General features: G+C 40.2%; 1 protein-coding gene across 2 annotated transcripts in view; it reads left to right on the top strand.

The window, feature by feature from the left end:
* LOC110990384 (striatin-3-like) overlaps positions 1 to 18,237 on the top strand; it is a 52,076-nt gene that overhangs the window by 17,390 nt on the left and 16,449 nt on the right. The window contains exons 2-9 of one of the 2 annotated variants that reach the window (XM_087144898.1): positions 2,756 to 2,859; positions 4,701 to 4,771; positions 7,635 to 7,713; positions 8,743 to 8,928; positions 9,531 to 9,711; positions 10,381 to 10,537; positions 12,996 to 13,109; positions 16,790 to 16,918. In XM_087144898.1, coding sequence (XP_087001024.1) covers positions 2,756 to 2,859; positions 4,701 to 4,771; positions 7,635 to 7,713; positions 8,743 to 8,928; positions 9,531 to 9,711; positions 10,381 to 10,537; positions 12,996 to 13,109; positions 16,790 to 16,918 — 1,021 coding nt within the window. The remainder of the gene's footprint in view (positions 1 to 2,755; positions 2,860 to 4,700; positions 4,772 to 7,634; positions 7,714 to 8,742; positions 8,929 to 9,530; positions 9,712 to 10,380; positions 10,538 to 12,995; positions 13,110 to 16,789; positions 16,919 to 18,237) is intronic. The other variant, XM_087144926.1, reaches the window with a different exon arrangement.

Genomic DNA, 18,237 nt, shown 5'->3' on the forward strand with positions numbered 1-18,237 from the left:
TGTTGATTTACACAATAATTGCAAGTGAAAAACCTCATCGTTTCTCACTGGTTTTTCGGTATTCTGTGTGATATTTTTGATGACCTGTTTCATGAGACATTTCATACCATTGGCAAAACAAATAAATTATTTTCTGTCAACAGAAAGGTAGATTATTATATTGGATAAATTTTCAATTGAAATTCATTTTAATTGAGAATACAGGTGCCGTCATAATCTGACATAATGTAACATTTCGTTCCTCCAGTTGTTACGAAGTGAAAATCATTTTTGGCTGTTGAAAACAAACAAAAAGCTGTTGCGATTCATTTCCAAAACCTAAAATATCAACTCTAAGTACCCCCCCAATACCTCCTACTACATTTCTGAAGATATCCCTGTCAATTCTCTTCAGAAAATATTTTGGTTACTCGCAAAATCGTTACGTTGTCAGGGATCTGCCACTGCCGGTCGGCGCCGGCAGATCTGCCAAATCAACTTTTCCGACCGGCACGTATTCCCGATAAGAACCCAAATAAAATAGCATCTTGGTCGAGGGATCGATCGTGAAGATATGAAGATGGTAAAGAAACTGTAAAATTTCTTCGTGAATTTCACTTTGCACTGCCATGCATATCGTCTGCGCACCCACGTACGTGCATATGCAACATATCTGGACCAAATATTAACATGAACCAATAGGAGGCTTTGTTACGCGCAATGCACGTGTACATAGTGCGTAACAAATCTTTCCATTGGTTGGAAGGCCACACATAGGCTTGCATATGCAGAACCCTGGTTGTAAACAAAAGAGTTCGTGCATCTTCCAACATTCGCCCGAGTCGGGATCATATTGCAAGCCTGCATGCACCGCCACGTGATCGTCATATGACACAGACATGCCAAGTTCCCGCCATTCCTTCATCGTTGAGAAATTTTGATCAAAGTTTTCGTTACTCGCACGTTATGCTATGACAAAAAGTTACGGGTTGCGGGTTTCTTCTCAAGACATGAAGGTAAAATTTACCTGAAACTTAACTTATTTGCCAAAAAAAGGAGCAAGATAGCCACTTAAAACTAACAAATTAAAAATGAGCGTATGGAAGAAAGGAAACAATTTCCCCCTTCGCATTGGAAACATTTGTCATCTAGCCGGAAGTCGCCATTTTTTTCATATTGCGAGTTTACCTGTATGCTAATGTTTGTTGACGATGTCACGACATGCCGGCCTAGCGGTCCATTCACAGACAGCAGACATGAAAGGTTGTTGTTATTGTTACAACAAAATTGAATGCAGTTCCCAGTGTAAATTAATGTTTGTATTGTGACAGTTTTCACATTACACATGAAATAAGTCACAAAGCTCTTTAAACTAAAAACTTTTAAACACTGTCAAAGGTGCACAAGCTAAATGGCATGCTTACCTATGAGCTGTGCCATATATTTGCTATTTAAGCAACTTTGTGTTAAACCAAACAAAACTTTGCAAAACAATTTAAAAAATAGCCAAAAAGTGAATTTTGGGGGAAAATGTCTGCCCATTTTTATGCCACCTGAAACCCTATCTAGAAAAAACAACTTGTGATGAAAATGCATGGTATGTACGTACACACAAAACAAAATTGGCAACAGTTTAAAAGAAACCTTTACTAACAAAAAAATGGCATGCATAGAACCATCATATTTACACATCAAATAAATTGCTGCACCACTGCACAAATTGAGTCTGTACATGTCAAGTAGTAATTCAAAGCAAAAATCATTTTTGTTTTATTGCATGAATTATCAATTACATATCAACAAGTTTTGAATTTGTTTAGACAATTTTGAAATTTTGACCACCATGTCACACATTTAGCCCCCTTTTTAAAAGAAAGGCCCATGTACATGTACACGTACATGCTCATTTGTTGCTGTGCATGGAATGCATACATGTACAATGTACATGTACATGTGTACATGTACACCACACTTCACAGTGCAAATGCAGTCACACACACATAGGCCAACACCTACATACAGGTACTTGTAGGATGATCATCATGCATGTGTACAGTGTTTCATGTGCATGTAAATCAATGCTGAACTTCGCTTAGCACCTCCTACCCAAGATAAATAATTGTTCAAGACTGACTCAGCCTTGGGGCAGAAGAGCAAAGCTTCAAGTTCAGCAGGGATCACTTATGATAATGATCCCGATCCTGGTATAAGATGTACCAGTAGGAAGTCTATAGCTCCGTGGCTGTGCTTGCATATTGTATACATGTGCATGATGTACATGTATAAAATTGTACCACATACACATGCACATACTGGTACTTGTACATGTGTAACTCTGTACATTGTATTTCCCAGAACTTTTCAACTTGCCAAGGATTCCTGTATCCTTAAAAATTCAATATTGACCAGCATTTCTGTAACATTCTGTTGCACTTAGCTGTTCTAATTACAGTTATGAACATGTAAGTGTTGTATTTCTAATTATTCTGTTGCCCTTAGGTACTGCAGGCCTGCTAAAATGCTTGTACCCTTCCCAGACAATGGACTTACATGTACATGTACAGGAACTGTACATGTAGATACGATATGGTAGACAGGTTTTGTTGAGAAACTGTTGGGCAATATCAGCAGTGTTCAGGTACATGTAGCATGCATCTCACTAGTCTCCTCTTAAACATAGAGTGCTTTAACAGTGATCTCTGGTTAGCCAGTATACCATGCTAGTTTACTTCTGGTTGTCTTTATTGACTGGTTTTGTTGTGGTTTGTCTTGGCAGGCACGCATAGCCTTTTTACAAGGAGAGAGGAAGGGCCAGGAAAACCTCAAGCATGATTTGGTCCGCAGAATCAAAATGTTGGAATACGCTCTTAAACAAGAGAGGTAAGGTACAGTGTACAGTTCACGTCACATTCATACAAAGTTTCACTTATTCTCACCGTATTCTCATGTTTCAGAAGTTGCAATGGTTTTTTATTTCAGTTTCACGGTTGATTTCCTATTGTGAAATTGAGAATTTCAGAGTACTGTATGTGTGTAGGCTAAGCACAAATTTGTATATGTTTTTGGATGACGTTTTGCATACGTGGTTCATCTTCTTCAGTTATGAGCCAGTTTTTGTGTTAGTGTTTCACCTACCTGTAAGTTGTTAGAATTGTAAATCCAAAAATAATTAAAAGAATGTTTTCAACACGGATGTGTGTATACATGTACACATTGTTTTTATGTACATGTAGATGTTTATGCACATGGTATATAAAAATGAAATTGGAAAATGCAATACCTTTATGTACTGCAGCTACATGTACATGTACATTGCACCTCAAGGACTGATTATCATGGCTGGACCATGTTAATTTTTCAGCTGTGATTCAGCTGTGCCAGCATTACATTGGATATGATTGGTTTTCAGTGTCGGGAGATCAACCTGCCCACGGAGTCCTGCGACAAGCCCGCTACAGTGTGTATGCTACTCAGTCACACTACACACTCAATGACTCAGTCTAGTCGTACGCTGTGCGTGTGGCAAATAACAAACCTGCTTAATGATTTTTTTGGAGAGGTTAGCATTCCTGCCATGCCTATCATCATTGCTCATTGACTGGCAGGGATATTTATGCAGTAATAATCTTTCAGCATTGACAGAGCTGTGTGGGCTTACACATTTGAAACAGACCTACATGCACATGTATTATGACCCTTGCGGTATTTAGAGTGAAAAGGTCTGTTAATATTGGTTCTTTTATTGTCGTGCCTTTCCATAGATGGCATGGAGTTTCTAGCCTGTGTGAGATTTTAAGGTCATATGATGATAGTTCTGATTGTGATCTGTGGTTTGATACTCACAGCAGTTCTTCCATATTATGACATACATGAGAAGGCTGACTATACTGTTACACTGTGCACACACTGTACATGTACGTACACTGTTCGTACCGTAAAGTATGGCATATGCCGCCCTGTAGTAAAAGTTACTAAACTCTAAAAACGAGCATACAAGTGAACATGTGTATAGTGAATACATGTAGGCCTACAGGTGCTTGCACAATGTCTGTTGGCGTAATAGCCCTAACAGTCCCAAATCCTCCAATTTCAATATTTTACATGCTCCCTATGGGGTTAGGGTTGTATGAGCTTCGGCTTCTCCCGTACATTATGTACGTGGACAGTCAGTACTTGCATGCGAATTTGGGTTGGATTTTGTGTATTTCTTCTTTTTTAGTTTTTTTTTACAATTAGAAAAGTATGCTGTTTGTTGACTTTTAAAAACATGATATGGATTTTGGTTTGACTTTTAAAATACCTGTCACCAAGTTTTTAATATACATGTACACATACTGTACGGTAATAAACAAAGACGTTATGGGGACCAAAAACATATAGGGACAAATTTTTGTCCCTTGGCTAGGTCCTTACTGTCCTAACAAAAGAACTTATCCCTTAATACAGGGAAGGCCTACCCCCCACACACATTTACACCAATATGCTTGGTTTTTTTTGGGGGGGGTGTTGTTTTATATCTGTGTTTGTTTATAATCAACTCTTCACTGTAGAGATGAGGGTTTTATCAATCTGTGGACAGCCCAGTGTCATGATCTCTGGCCAGTTCATGCTTTGAAGTTCCCCTCTTTCTGTTTACTTATGTACTTAAAAGGCATTTCAGTTAGTGCCTTAAGTAAAAACAATCAATTACATGTACATCTGCTTTACTTTGGGGTTGACAGGGCGAAGTACCAGAAGCTCAAGTGTGGACATGACCTGGGCCAAGATATCAAGCCACCAGCATTCGATGGAGGTGAGATGATGTCTGAATAGTGAAAGACTTAGTTTAAAATGAATTCATATTTAACCCCATCTCATTTCACATAACTTCTTTGTTTCTCTGCTGACAATCAGAAATGCTGAATGTCCTTGTGTGCACTTATGAATTATTTGTTTGAAAAAGTTGTAGTTTAAATCAAATGACCTTTAATTATTATTTTTTCCGAGTCTATTCGGTCAGATGTAGAATTCATCCTAGAACTGATGAGAGATGAATAAGAGTTTACTGTCTTTTTACTGCCAACTCCTGGTACACCTGCTCTCACACCGTAGTTGTGGGGACATACACTCGATATTTCACCTGTTTTGTGGGGACTGAAAATGTGGGGGCGACTCAGAAATGTCCCCACAACTCGGTTCAAATGTCTCTAACAAAAGAACTTGTCCCCTGAACGCGGCGAATGCCTACGCATGCACATGTATACATGTTCATGTCCTTAATATTGCCACTTTAAAAACACAGTGTTTCCTTGCTGTGTTTTGTCAAACCCATGATGCTCATGCAATATGTTCTTGCAAATGAATTGTCCGTTTGTCTTGTATTTTCTTTCCTTTTTATGGCTATTGGTGTTTGGTGCCAGTTTCCAAAAAGAGAAATGTCAAATCTCAAAGAGCAAGAAATTAAATGAATGTATTTAATGTCATTACATGCAGTGTGCACCTTTGTTCCCAAATGCCTTTGAACGAATCAAGTACTGATATAACGACAAGGTGGTACGATAAATTAACAGGTGTTGATCTTTCTCATTAGAGGCCATCTTTGTAGGACAATTGCATCTGTGTATACAATGCCGACAGGTGCGTGTGTGCGTGGTGTGGAAAATGTTCTGAACTTGCGCGCATGCTGATCCAAACATGTTTGAAATACGGCGCAGCCAATGGGCGTTACAGAAATTCAAGTAAAAATGGCGATGCATGTGGCAATCTGCAGGAATTGAAACCATTTGAGAGAGACCTATTCATGTCTCGAACGTTTTTAGTGCAGTCAAAGACTGTTGTTTTCAGAATGGAAATTTGCATACTGTTCATGTAGGTACGGGTCCTTGCGACATGCTCATGTAAGCAAGGAAGTATTGGACAGTTTACATGGCTGTAAATTAATTTAAATCCTGGTTTAGGTTTTAAGTTTTTAAAAAATCGCTTGGAAAAAAAATTTAAGTTTCTTGCAAAGGGGCAAATATGTTGCAATTTTTTGTCATTTTTTCCAACCGATTTGTAAGTTTTTCCAAGCTTTCGGACATTTGAAATGGCAAATACATGTACATGTACACTTACCGATACATGTGCCGTTCTGTGAAACCTTCCGTGCCTAGTATCAATTGATATTATGTATGGGTGCACGTGTTACACACAATCTGGTTTGGCAGGAATTTTTTGATCAATTCAAGCCGCTTGTTTTGATTTAAATCAGCTTTTGGATTCAATTCATGAATTAAAGTATTTATAATCAGGATGAACAATGTAATTACACTTGATTCAAAGTGTCCACCTCTGAGTTTAACATGACCGTACAGGCATCTGTGTTCTCTACATGTATGTACATGTACAAGTATTATAGCAGAATTACAAAATGTTGGTCCTTACGCATTGAAACCAAAACCAGTCACAAAATGTTTCCAATGAAGTGAGTTTTAATCAAACCTGAGCCACCACTCTATTAATAGAAGCTGGATCACAAAAAAAACCCGGAACAAACAAGATTGTTTTTTGCAGACATCCAGAGCAAGGAAAAATACAGGTACCGGCTTTTCCAATCTGCTGGGTACATGTAAATATGAAGTGTGTAAATGCAATGTACATGTACGGTAAGTACACGTACTGTACATGTACTTGCACATGTAGTTGACGGCAAGTTTGTTTACTGGTCCTTTGGTTTGAGATCCTGGTTAACAAGTTCTACATTTGATGAAATTGATAGTACCACATTTAAAACCTAGTACCATGTACTGATACTGTGTGCCACTCTACTGGTGTACATGTGCTTTACCCTTGGCGCCCACTCCACGGTGTACATGTGTACATGTGCTTTACCCTTGGTGTCCACTCTACAGGTGTACATGTGCTGTGCTGCATGTATTTCACCATTGCTTAAACAATATTGAAGGTGGTTGTTGCCAATAGGTGAATTAATTCTCGGTACTTGATTAAAACCTTCTAATTTACATGTGTGGATCCCACTTTGTTAAAGTTTGTCATAAAAGAAAAACAATATACACAAACAGAGAAATATGCTTGCCTTGAAATACATGTAAATAAGCCAACTCATCTCCGGTTTAAAATAAAAATCAAATTGCAATATCAGAAATCTGATTCAAATCCAAACAATTACTGTTAAAGCCTGGTTGAAGCCAATCCAACTTCTTGACTCAGCCTACATGTACAACGGGTAGACTGGAGACCTGTGTAAACTACGCTTATTTGTACGTGGGTAATTCCAGAAATGAGGGGTACAAAAGTGTGACCTTTTTGTGTCCCTTTACATCTGACCTTGGTTATTTGACATGGAAATATCACCGGACTTGATTTCAAACTATTAGTATTTGTTTGGCTGCTAATTTGAATTAATTCATCACTCTTAGAAATTAGAAAATATGTTCAGAACTTACAAAATCATATGTCACATGTGATGGATACGAAAAAAAAATGGACCCTAGTTTCTGGAATGAGCCACATGTGTGCTGCATGTGAACGGTCAGAGCCTTGTCTTTTCTGTGACATTTTTCATTCTTCAGTGGTGTTGTTTTAAGCACAATTACCTGTCTGGATTCTGGCTAGTTGATCATGCTTGGCCATTTTTCAGAGATTGCTTGCAAAGGTATATTTTCTTTTATTTTCAGAGGAAGGCGGTGAAGAAGAATCAGCGCTTTCATCCAACAGTCAAATCAACTTCAAACAAAGCAGGCAACTGCTTAGGCAGTGAGTACTCCCTCACGGCTGCTGTATCAGTTGAATTCAGTTTTCTGTGGTTTTCATTCTTTCTCCCTGGAAGTAATTGTCCTGGTCTGTCTTGCTATGTGTTGAATGCAAACAGCCTGCTTATGAGCATTGAGTGATGTTTTGTAAACAAGTTGGACCTTTTTTGATGGAAAAAAAATCCTGAGTTCTTTGCCCGTCAACAAGGTATTATACATGTATGTTCCCCGAAGAGCACTGTAATTTCACCCAAATGCCAAGGAGTACAGGCGATGAATGCAGATGCGTATGTAATTAATCTCTCATTTAACCTTTAGCCTCCCATTCAGGGTAGTTCTGAGCTAAATGCATTAAATAACATGTAATGTACAGAGCACTGCACTGTACATTTGCATGTAGGGATGTGTGGTACTGAAGATGTGCATTATTTCATGTTCACAATGGTAACATACACATGGACATGTATGATAGTGTAAAGTGATTTGCTTTGTATGTATACATGTCACGTTTTGGCTTTTTTTACAGCTCAGTGGATTTTGAGGAAGTAGATTTCATGATTTCTTTTCATGCAGCTTGTTAATTTCTGAACCAGTGATTGCATTGTAGGCCTATAATTTTTATTTACTATACATGTATATGTACGGTTGCTTTTTGACCTGTCAAATTCGTGTTAAGGATATTTTTGTTCTTTCTTCGTGCTGGTACCTTACATGAGCATGAATGTCACTGAAAGATTTGATTGTGAAATGAAAATGTCCTCATTTAATCTATGTATTTCTGGGATTTGTTACATCATGCACAAATGCCCTTATCTTATACCTCATGGTGTCTGAACTGTGACTAGTCTTTGATACCAGTTTATTATATAACTGGTGTACCAATAATTTATGCCTTTATTTGATGACAAAACCTGCAAATAATGCTAGTCAAATTTGGCATTTAAATGCATTTTGTAAATGAAAATCCAGTCCAAAATGATTGTTAGTACTCATTTTCAATGTTTTCCTTTTGTTTTTTTGTCTTTGTCCTTAGATATTTACAGGAAATAGGCTACACAGACACAATATTAGATGTGCGGTCAAATCGGGTTCGCTCGCTTCTGGGCTTGGCCCCAAACGAGCAGAATATACCAGGCCTGGATGGCAACGTATCCATAGAACCTGTGGTGAATGGGGAAAGTCCTGTTAAGCAAGGCCGGCAGTCCGACACTGCCAAGAGGTGAGGGCCGAGGGTGTAATGACCAAAAGACCTGTCTGTGGACTCTCTGCAGAAACTGGAGATAAAGTTGTGTGGCAGCTTAGGCAAGCCAGTGAAGAACACATTTTCTGTACATGTACACGACTATATGTGCTAATTCTGCATGGCTTGGCTCATTTTGTACACAGGGTTCCCACTTTTGTGAAGAATTCTTAAAAAATCTTTGTGGGGAAAAATATAGTTTCCTGGAATCCTGCTGTCAGAGGAAAACAAGTCTGAAAAGCAAGATCGTGCAAGGGTTAGATTCAAAGGGCCGCTTTTCATGTGAAAACAGAATTAGTAGGCTATCCTTGTCTGGCTGTGATACCAATTGCTTTTCTCTGTCTGCAAAATGGCAGTAAATGTCATGGGAATTGTTGTACTTTAGTCCTGGAAAGTCCTGGAGAAGTCATGAAATTTGGTGTTCAGATTTCTTTGGGAGCCCTGTGCACAGCTCTTCAGTGCAAAAATAATCTAAGCACAGAAAGTACTTGCTTTGTGGCATACTCGTTACAACAGGTTCCCCTCTAAATTTTGTCTGACAGTTAAATTTGCTCTTATCTCATTTTCTTTTTTTTCTGCAGACAAGATAAGAAGCATCCCATGCCAGAAAATGACCTTGACACCGTCTTGACGTCCTTCAGCTTTCTGGATGGGACTGATGATGACGAGAGGGAGAAAGAAGCTGGAGAAGGCCGCATGATCGGCGAGGATGGCATCATGGAAGGCAGGAGCAAAATGGGCACCATTATCAAGAAGAAGAAAGTAAGATGCCCCCCCCTCCGGGTTAACGGAGGTCAGGATAAGGATATTCATAGATACACACGAGTATCTCAGGAGAAAAGAGAGAAATTGTAGGGAATTCCACATTGATATTTTTGTGTGCTCATGATTTCTTGGTGTGTGAATTTGGTAAAGGGCTCTCTTATTCTGTGTATTGGTTGTTGGAGGATATAAGGGAGGGCGTTGGACAAAAATGAAAGAGTGGCTATTGAAGTTTGCTTCACTTGCATCTGGTGGGGCTCGTATGATAACCCTCGTAAAATTTTGTGGATTTAATTTGCTGTTGTCTTCATGTTCATTCTCTACACTGTAGTTTAATTTGATTGGATTTTGCTGGGTCGGAATTGATTCTGTGTTATTCTGGCATGTAGTTCTCCCTAGTTACTCAAACCAGTCGGGCACTTTCTTGGCCTCTCTTTTGAAAGGGTGACAGTCACCTGGAATGTAGCATGGACTGATTCAGTCCTATCAAAGTCTGTGATTGATCAGTAACCTTAATTGTCAACACCCAATGGGAACATTCCCTTTCCCTTGAGGGCCACCCAGTGCCTGCTCCCCCCCCTCATATTGCCAGACCCATGTCTGACATTCATGTCTCTTTCTAACAAGATGTTTCCTCTCCTTTCCTCCACATTACTGTCGGCCAAGCAGCCTGTTGTCGGTAACGAGAGCATGGCAGGTATGGATGATGTGCTGAATGACCCTGCCACCGAGGAGGCTCTGGTCGAGTTTGACCTGATCCTCAGTGAAGCTTCGGAAGGGGCCGGTGAAGCCCGGACGGCTGGAGATGGGGCCGATTGGGGACTAGGTGAGTACTACCCAGATGAGGGCCAGGTTCCACTCTAATACCCTATTCAAGGTATACCCATTGAAAGAAAGCACTTCTGAGATATTGTTTGTGATGTAGTATACCCGGACAGAAGAGCTGGGCTAAGATGCATATCCTGGTAAAGCCATACTGGGTCCTCTTGGGGACCATCTATTTTGGCTGTTTGTAAAGTGGATTCATCTTTAAATATCTGTTTCCCTGATTGGCAAGCATTTTCAAACTAGCATTTCAAAAAATACCCTTTTAGGGCTATGTGAAAACCTAATACAGATGTGATATGCTTTGAAATATTAAAAGGACTGCTGCTTGACTTGAAATATGTATATGTATATAATCCTAATTTATCAAATGTTTTACTTCTAAATTTGAATAATTTCTGTATTCCTTCTTGTATAAGAATTTCAAAAGTCTAGTAGTCTGTAGTGTGTTAGGGGAGACGGTGAATTCAGGAAATAGTTTTTGAATAGTATGTGATGATTTTGAGCAAATTACCCAATTTGAATAGCAGTAGACTGCAAAGGAAGAGATTTTTTGTTTCTCCAAGATCTTAAAACTGCTATAAGGTCTTCAGTTATGAGAAAATGGGACATTAAATTTTGATTAAGCCAGACAATGTCAAAAAAGAGCTTCAAAAATGATTACAATAAGAGCATGGCCACTTGGATTTCTCTCTCAGAATAAAGGTCCATGCATGCTCTTGAAAATATGAGATGCATTGAAACAGTGCTACATGTATGTCACTTTGTTGAAACTGAAATGGACAAATATCTAAACCAAGGACGCGAGTTTTGTAGGGACCTGTCAGACAGTATTGGAGGGAGTTTTGTAGGGACCTGTCAGACAGTATTGGAGGGAGTTTTGTTGGGACCTGTCAGACAGTATTGGAGGGAGTTTTGTAGGGACCTGTCAGACAGTATTGGAGGGAGTTTTGTAGGGACCTGTCAGACAGTATTGGAGGGAGTTTTGTTGGGACCTGTCAGACAGTATTGGAGGGAGTTTTGTTGGGACCTGTCAGACAGTATTGGAGGGAGTTTTGTAGGGACCTGTCAGACAGTATTGGAGGGAGTTTTGTTGGGACCTGTCAGACAGTATTGGAGGGAGTTTTGTAGGGACCTGTCAGACAGTATTGGAGGGAGTTTTGTAGGGACCTGTCAGACAGTATTGGAGGGAGTTTTGTTGGGACCTGTCAGACAGTATTGGATGGAGTTTTGTAAGGACCTGTCAGACAGTATTGGATGGAGTTTTGTTGGGACCTGTCAGACAGTATTGGAGGGAGTTTTGTAGGGACCTGTCAGACAGTATTGGAGGGAGTTTTGTAGGGACCTGTCAGACAGTATTGGAGGGAGTTTTGTTGGGACCTGTCAGACAGTATTGGAGGGAGTTTTGTAGGGACCTGTCAGACAGTATTGGAGGGAGTTTTGTTGGGACCTGTCAGACAGTATTGGAGGGAGTTTTGTTGGGACCTGTCAGACAGTATTGGAGGGAGTTTTGTTGGGACCTGTCAGACAGTATTGGAGGGAGTTTTGTTGGGACCTGTCAGACAGTATTGGAGGGAGTTTTGTTGGGACCTGTCAGACAGTATTGGAGGGAGTTTTGTAGGGACCTGTCAGACAGTATTGGAGGGAGTTTTGTAGGGACCTGTCAGACAGTATTGGAGGGAGTTTTGTTGGGACCTGTCAGACAGTATTGGAGGGAGTTTTGTAGGGACCTGTCAGACAGTATTGGAGGGAGTTTTGTAGGGACCTGTCAGACAGTATTGGAGGGAGTTTTGTAGGGACCTGTCAGACAGTATTGGAGGGAGTTTTGTAGGGACCTGTCAGACAGTATTGGAGGGAGTTTTGTAGGGACCTGTCAGACAGTATTGGAGGGAGTTTTGTTGGGACCTGTCAGACAGTATTGGAGGGAGTTTTGTTGGGACCTGTCAGACAGTATTGGAGGGAGTTTTGTAGGGACCTGTCAGACAGTATTGGAGGGAGTTTTGTAGGGACCTGTCAGACAGTATTGGAGGGAGTTTTGTTGGGACCTGTCAGACAGTATTGGAGGGAGTTTTGTAGGGACCTGTCAGACAGTATTGGAGGGAGTTTTGTAGGGACCTGTCAGACAGTATTGGAGGGAGTTTTGTAGGGACCTGTCAGACAGTATTGGAGGGAGTTTTGTAGGGACCTGTCGGACAGTATTGGAGGGAGTTTTGTAGGGACCTGTCAGACAGTATTGGAGGGAGTTTTGTTGGGACCTGTCAGACAGTATTGGAGGGAGTTTTGTTGGGACCTGTCAGACAGTATTGGAGGGAGTTTTGTTGGGACCTGTCAGACAGTATTGGAGGGAGTTTTGTTGGGACCTGTCAGACAGTATTGGAGGGAGTTTTGTTGGGACCTGTCAGACAGTATTGGAGGAATCAGATCAAGGTGCTAACTCTATTTGTGCTTGCCATCCACAGACAAAAAGTCTGACCTCTCTCCAACGGGTGAAGAGTGGGGGGTGGATGCTAACACCATCAGTAAGCTTAAAGAGGAGTACAAAAAATCGCGCAAGGACAAGAAATTTGTTCAACGTAAGTCAGGCACATTGTCCTTGTTACCTCAAGCAGTACATAGACCCCATTTGCATCATTTCATACATATTCAAGCAGTAGTTTCAGCTGGTTGCTATTTAGTCAAAGTTTCCTTCATTCACTCCGTCGATTGTTGGGATGATTGTAATTTAGTTTCCCTTTCATTCATCTCTGTTTTTTTTTTTCTTTTTTTTGCGCTTGACTGTATATTGGTCAGTTTTGATGCTGTTGTTGGAAGTGTAACTTGCACTGAAACTGAACATGAATTTGTGCCGGATGCAGATGTCATTCATTGGACACATTCAGTTTTCATACCATTCTGTGCTTCAATCATTGCCTGCACCATTTAGTTTGGAAAAAAAAACTGCCAAGTTGATTAGTCCGCTTGTGGGGCAGAGTGTATGAAAGGGCCTACAGTAGCATGTAATCTACTGATATGTGTACATGTATCTTGTGCCATGTAATCTGCTTCTGTCATGTGTGTCTGGGAAAACTGAACCAGTGCATGGTTTATGTATGTGCATGTACAGGTCAAAATATTGGAAATCAGATTTCAACTGAAGTACTGTAGCCTTTATCATCACTGCAGCTTTCAGCTCGTCGTACAGTGAAAGATTTGTGGCTTTTAATGGAAGCCACTGTTGCCAGTGCTGCACTAAATCTTTTGGGCAAAATGGATTTTTTTTTGTGCATGCGTATAATACGGTATATTCTGGACCTACCAGAGTTTTTTATCATTGTATACCTATCTAGTGTCACTGTTTTCTTCTGAAGTTAAAAAAGTGTTGTCAGAGAAAATAAGCTTCGAAAGATTTGCTACCATTTGTTCAGGTTTCTAGTATGAAATTGTGATACTGCTTTCAAGTATTGTAAAGTAAAACTGTTGCCAAAACATTTCATATTGCATGCAGAAGTTAAAAGGCATTGAAATCTGGCTTTTGATTTTTTGGACCCAAGCTCAGCAACATTCTGACCTTGCGTGAATTTTTAACATTTTTCCTTTTGCAAGGCATCAGTCAGTAATCTTACATGTTCGTGTAATTGTGCTGTCAGTTCATTTACTGTCATTCACTTTGCCATCTGCCATCCTTAAATTATTCACAATTTTGAGATCTTTCCTCTTAATTTTAATATTGGTTGGTTCATTGTCAGGTTATGTCAAATGCCTCGAGTAAGCTGAGGTTCATTACATATACAGCAGGCATGCAACTCTTCCGTGGATCTGCGGATTTCCGCGTGTTTAAAAATTGAACCACAAAACATTCCACGTCAGGCTTTGTCCGCACTTTCGCCACTTTCTTGCGCCTCGGATTGTGGCGCGGCAGACACGCTGAGGCAGCTCTGCCGCTCAGCAGAAACTTGTGCTTCCACACAGAAAAAAGGGATAAACATTGTCAGCTGGTTCTGTGCTAGTGTATGAGAAGAAACTGTTAAATGAGCAAGACACCTGACTTTGCTCCATTCTTGATTATCAAAGCGCCCTCTGTTCTGTTCTGGTGGATAGCCTGGCTCCGTATCCTTTCCCTGTCGACTTACACGTTGCAAAGTCAGGATACAGACTGCATGTGCTGCTGCTCTGTGCCATGTACATGTACGTGTCAGAAAAATGTCTGAGATTATTTGACAACATGGAAAAAATGACTTCGAAAAGGAAGGACATGGTCACAAGCCATCTCTAGCACTCTTCTTGAAGAAAGACTTTCTTCATGAGCCAGTCAACAAGATTCTTACGGTTAACATAGGGAAGGCCCAAGAAGAATCAGTCAAGCATCTCACTGAACAAAAAGCCTCTGCCAAGCATCCACTCTAACATCCAAAACCCATAGCAACAAAAAGTAGAGCGTTTGAGGTTGCTGCCAAGGTCGCCAAGAAAGCCAGACTAAGTCATGTAAAATCAACAAGAAGCATCAATCAGAAAAATTCCAGATATCAAGATACGTATGTTGTATACTTCAAATACAAAATGTAAAACAAGAAATCTCGACAAGTGCATATTTTTGAAATAAAAAATGTACACATCTGAAACTCAATTCAAGTGGTCGAGACTACCCAAAATGCGCAGAGAGCGTCTAGAAGTCACAATTTTCTGGGGTCCTAAGGCGGGCCCTGGACCCCACGCTGTATTGGCATCGCATTGCGCACTTGCCGTGTCCGACACATAGGTTTTCTTCTTTTTTTGAAAATGAGAGTTGCATGCCTGATGCAGTCAAACCTCGTTACTAAGAAGTCCTTTGGACTTCGCGAATTACCTTGTTATAACAGGAACCTTGTATTATCAGGAATCCTAACAATGAAAACAAAGGATTAGGACCTGGAAATTTCCTTCTTTTAACCAGAATCTTGCATAAAAAGTGCTCATATTAACAAGGTTCAACTGTACACCTATCCATGAGGCAAGCAAGCTGGGTTTGAACAGAATGACATGCATTTCTTTTGTTTAGTTATTCTTTGGTGTTTGGTTTTCAAAAATTTGAAATTTCAACATTTTTCCTGACCTGCAACCTTTTCCCACAATCCCTCTGTTCCTTTCCTCTCTATTTCCGTGGGTATGTCTGCTGACCTAGAGCCTTTCTTCTGTCTGTTGGGTGATCACTATCATGAAAAGCTACTTGGAGCCTACTTTAAGGAGATATCAATGCATTTATGCCAAAAAGATGATTTGATGATTCAAATGATATGTATCTCCATTCAAATTCTTGGGCAAGTATTGAGTATGCTTGGTGTTTTTGAAATACAGATTTTTTGTAATATGACAACCAAAGTTTAATTCTTGACATTGTGTTGTTACAACATTGTGCAAGCCTTAAAAAATATTTTGGGGTCCTTTGTCTTGTTAATCTGCAACAAGTGTAGAAGTGCCTAATTATCCTGAAATGTTCTCAATCATTGTTTTTCCTACTACATGAAAGTAAACTTGTCACCTTGAAATGATTTTTGAAATATTTTGATATACACGGCAGCTATTCAAGAATTCTACTTTCATGGAGTGCTATACATTAAAAAGTATATTGTTTCTGTTGAAAAAGTAGAATTGGTAGTGTTTTGCCAGCTAACACAGCCCACATAAATGTAAGTGCCAAAAGTGAAAACAGTTTGGGTTAGAAGGAAATAAGTAAATTGGAGTTTCTGCTTCACTGACCAAAACCACAATCTGCCCCCTTCTTCACAGAGTGGTTTGGAACATATAAGGGGCAGCAATTTGTGCTCAGCAAAGGCAAGATCGATTTCGCAACTAGGAGAAAAAAAGATTCTCCAGAGACTTTCAGACCTTGACTTTTGTTCTTGGTAAGGTGGGGCACGTTTCCATGAGTAATAAGCACTTCCATGTGAATATTTACCAGGATATTTCTGGGAGGGAGGGGCGCCAAAAAGACAAAGGTGAACAGAAACACGGACATAAACATCTGACTATACGGTTTTAAAGCTAGCAAACAGGCTCATGAGGTACTTACATGGACTATCCACGTTGCTGCGTAGCTACATGTACCAAAAATGCCTTTTTCAAGTTAAACAGCTTAGTTTAGTTTTTTGCATAGTCTTCATGCCAGAATTACCCATCTACCTTCTTCCTGTTACCTGTTTGTGCACGTTCAAGTCCATCATCGCTCTCTAATTGCCACGCGGAACAGAAGTATCAGGTGTATTGAAATCTCTCTCCCCCACTCGACCCCTTCTCATAGGTCCCAAGAAGAATGCACTACAGGCCATGTTGGCCAACTTGGAAGGGGAGGAAGAAACGCCCCCTCCCTCGCACAATGCCATGCCGGGGCGCCCTCGTGGGACGGATATCGACATGCCTGATGATGGAGGTAATATTCTTGAGATTGCCTGCGCGGCGGGCAGGCTTGAGTTAAAACGTGATGCTGGGTATTTCTTTAAAAAACGGCATGCACGCTGTGATGCTGTGTTGACATCAGATTCGTCCCGTACGCTAACCTTAAACCCCCCTAGGGACCGTCAAACTCATGCATAATCTTCTTGCTTTCAGAATGATTAGGGTTAAGGAATATTCTCTGACTGTTTTTCCGTCCTTGTTTTTGTTGCTTGTCTCGTGGCCACACTTTTCTCATCGTAGTACACTCCTATTTGCCCTCAGTATATCCATAATTCACTAATTTCCTATATAATAATGCAATTCAGTGGTCATTTCATGTGGAGAGAATTGAGATACTTGGGGATGTAGGTTTCTCAAAGTGATGCCCAAAGTTTTGAGAGTTAATGATTCATGTAATAACCTTCATATCATCCGCTGTTTCAGATAGATAATATGGACAAATGAAATTTTTAGCTGTCTAAACAATGGAGATGCATGTGTCAGTGATTTGGAGAAAACTGAAAATAGAGTGATGATAACACAGCTTCATTTTAGATACCATGCGTTTGATTGATGTGTGCCAGTAGTGTGTCGGATTGCGTTCCCTTGTGTACATGTTGTCAGGTGCTATAAAAAGAAAAAAGCTAATAAGTGAAGAGTCACTTAGTCTAAAACATTAAGAGTCCCGTGTTCTGTCCCCAGGGATAAATGAGTGCGGCTTTACTGTGGAACTTTGTTTTAATGGGGAAAAAATCGGACTTGTCAAACTATTAGCAAGATGCTGAGTCAGCCGTAACGCTGTGAAGTATTTCCTTTCACAGAGCCGCACATTTCCTCCAATTTCATCCCTAATCATTTCACTCTCTCTGTCTGGCTGTACCTCCATTGTACAGAGTTGGCGTTAAGCTGGTGGTTTTGAGAGGCATGTAGTCTCCTTTTCTGAAAGGTTTTCTTAATAACTTGTCTTTCTGAGGCAACAGCCAGAGGTGCTGTATAGGTCTTTATTGACAGGACTTGCATATTGATGACTTCATTTCTACAAATTTTGGGTTGTCAGACTATCGAAAGTTTAGATTGTTTAAATCAACTTTGAGAGAGAGGCATGTTTTACCCAGAAGGCTTCTTACTGAGGACTTCTCTGAAAAGCTTTTTTTACCTCTTGGACAATCCAAAAAGATCGAACAAAGCTGGTTCTACTCGTGGTCTGAGAGACATCAAGTTAACACTGGGAATATAGTGCCTGCAGACTGATTTTGTGACCGAAATGGCTGTACTGCACTTAGGCAGGTCATACACAGGTTACGTGATCTTTTG

Source organism: Acanthaster planci, linkage group LG01, assembly GCF_054643075.1.
Source record: "Acanthaster planci isolate LZ-2023a linkage group LG01, COTS_SCS, whole genome shotgun sequence".
In the NCBI taxonomy this organism is placed as follows: domain Eukaryota; kingdom Metazoa; phylum Echinodermata; class Asteroidea; order Valvatida; family Acanthasteridae; genus Acanthaster; species Acanthaster planci.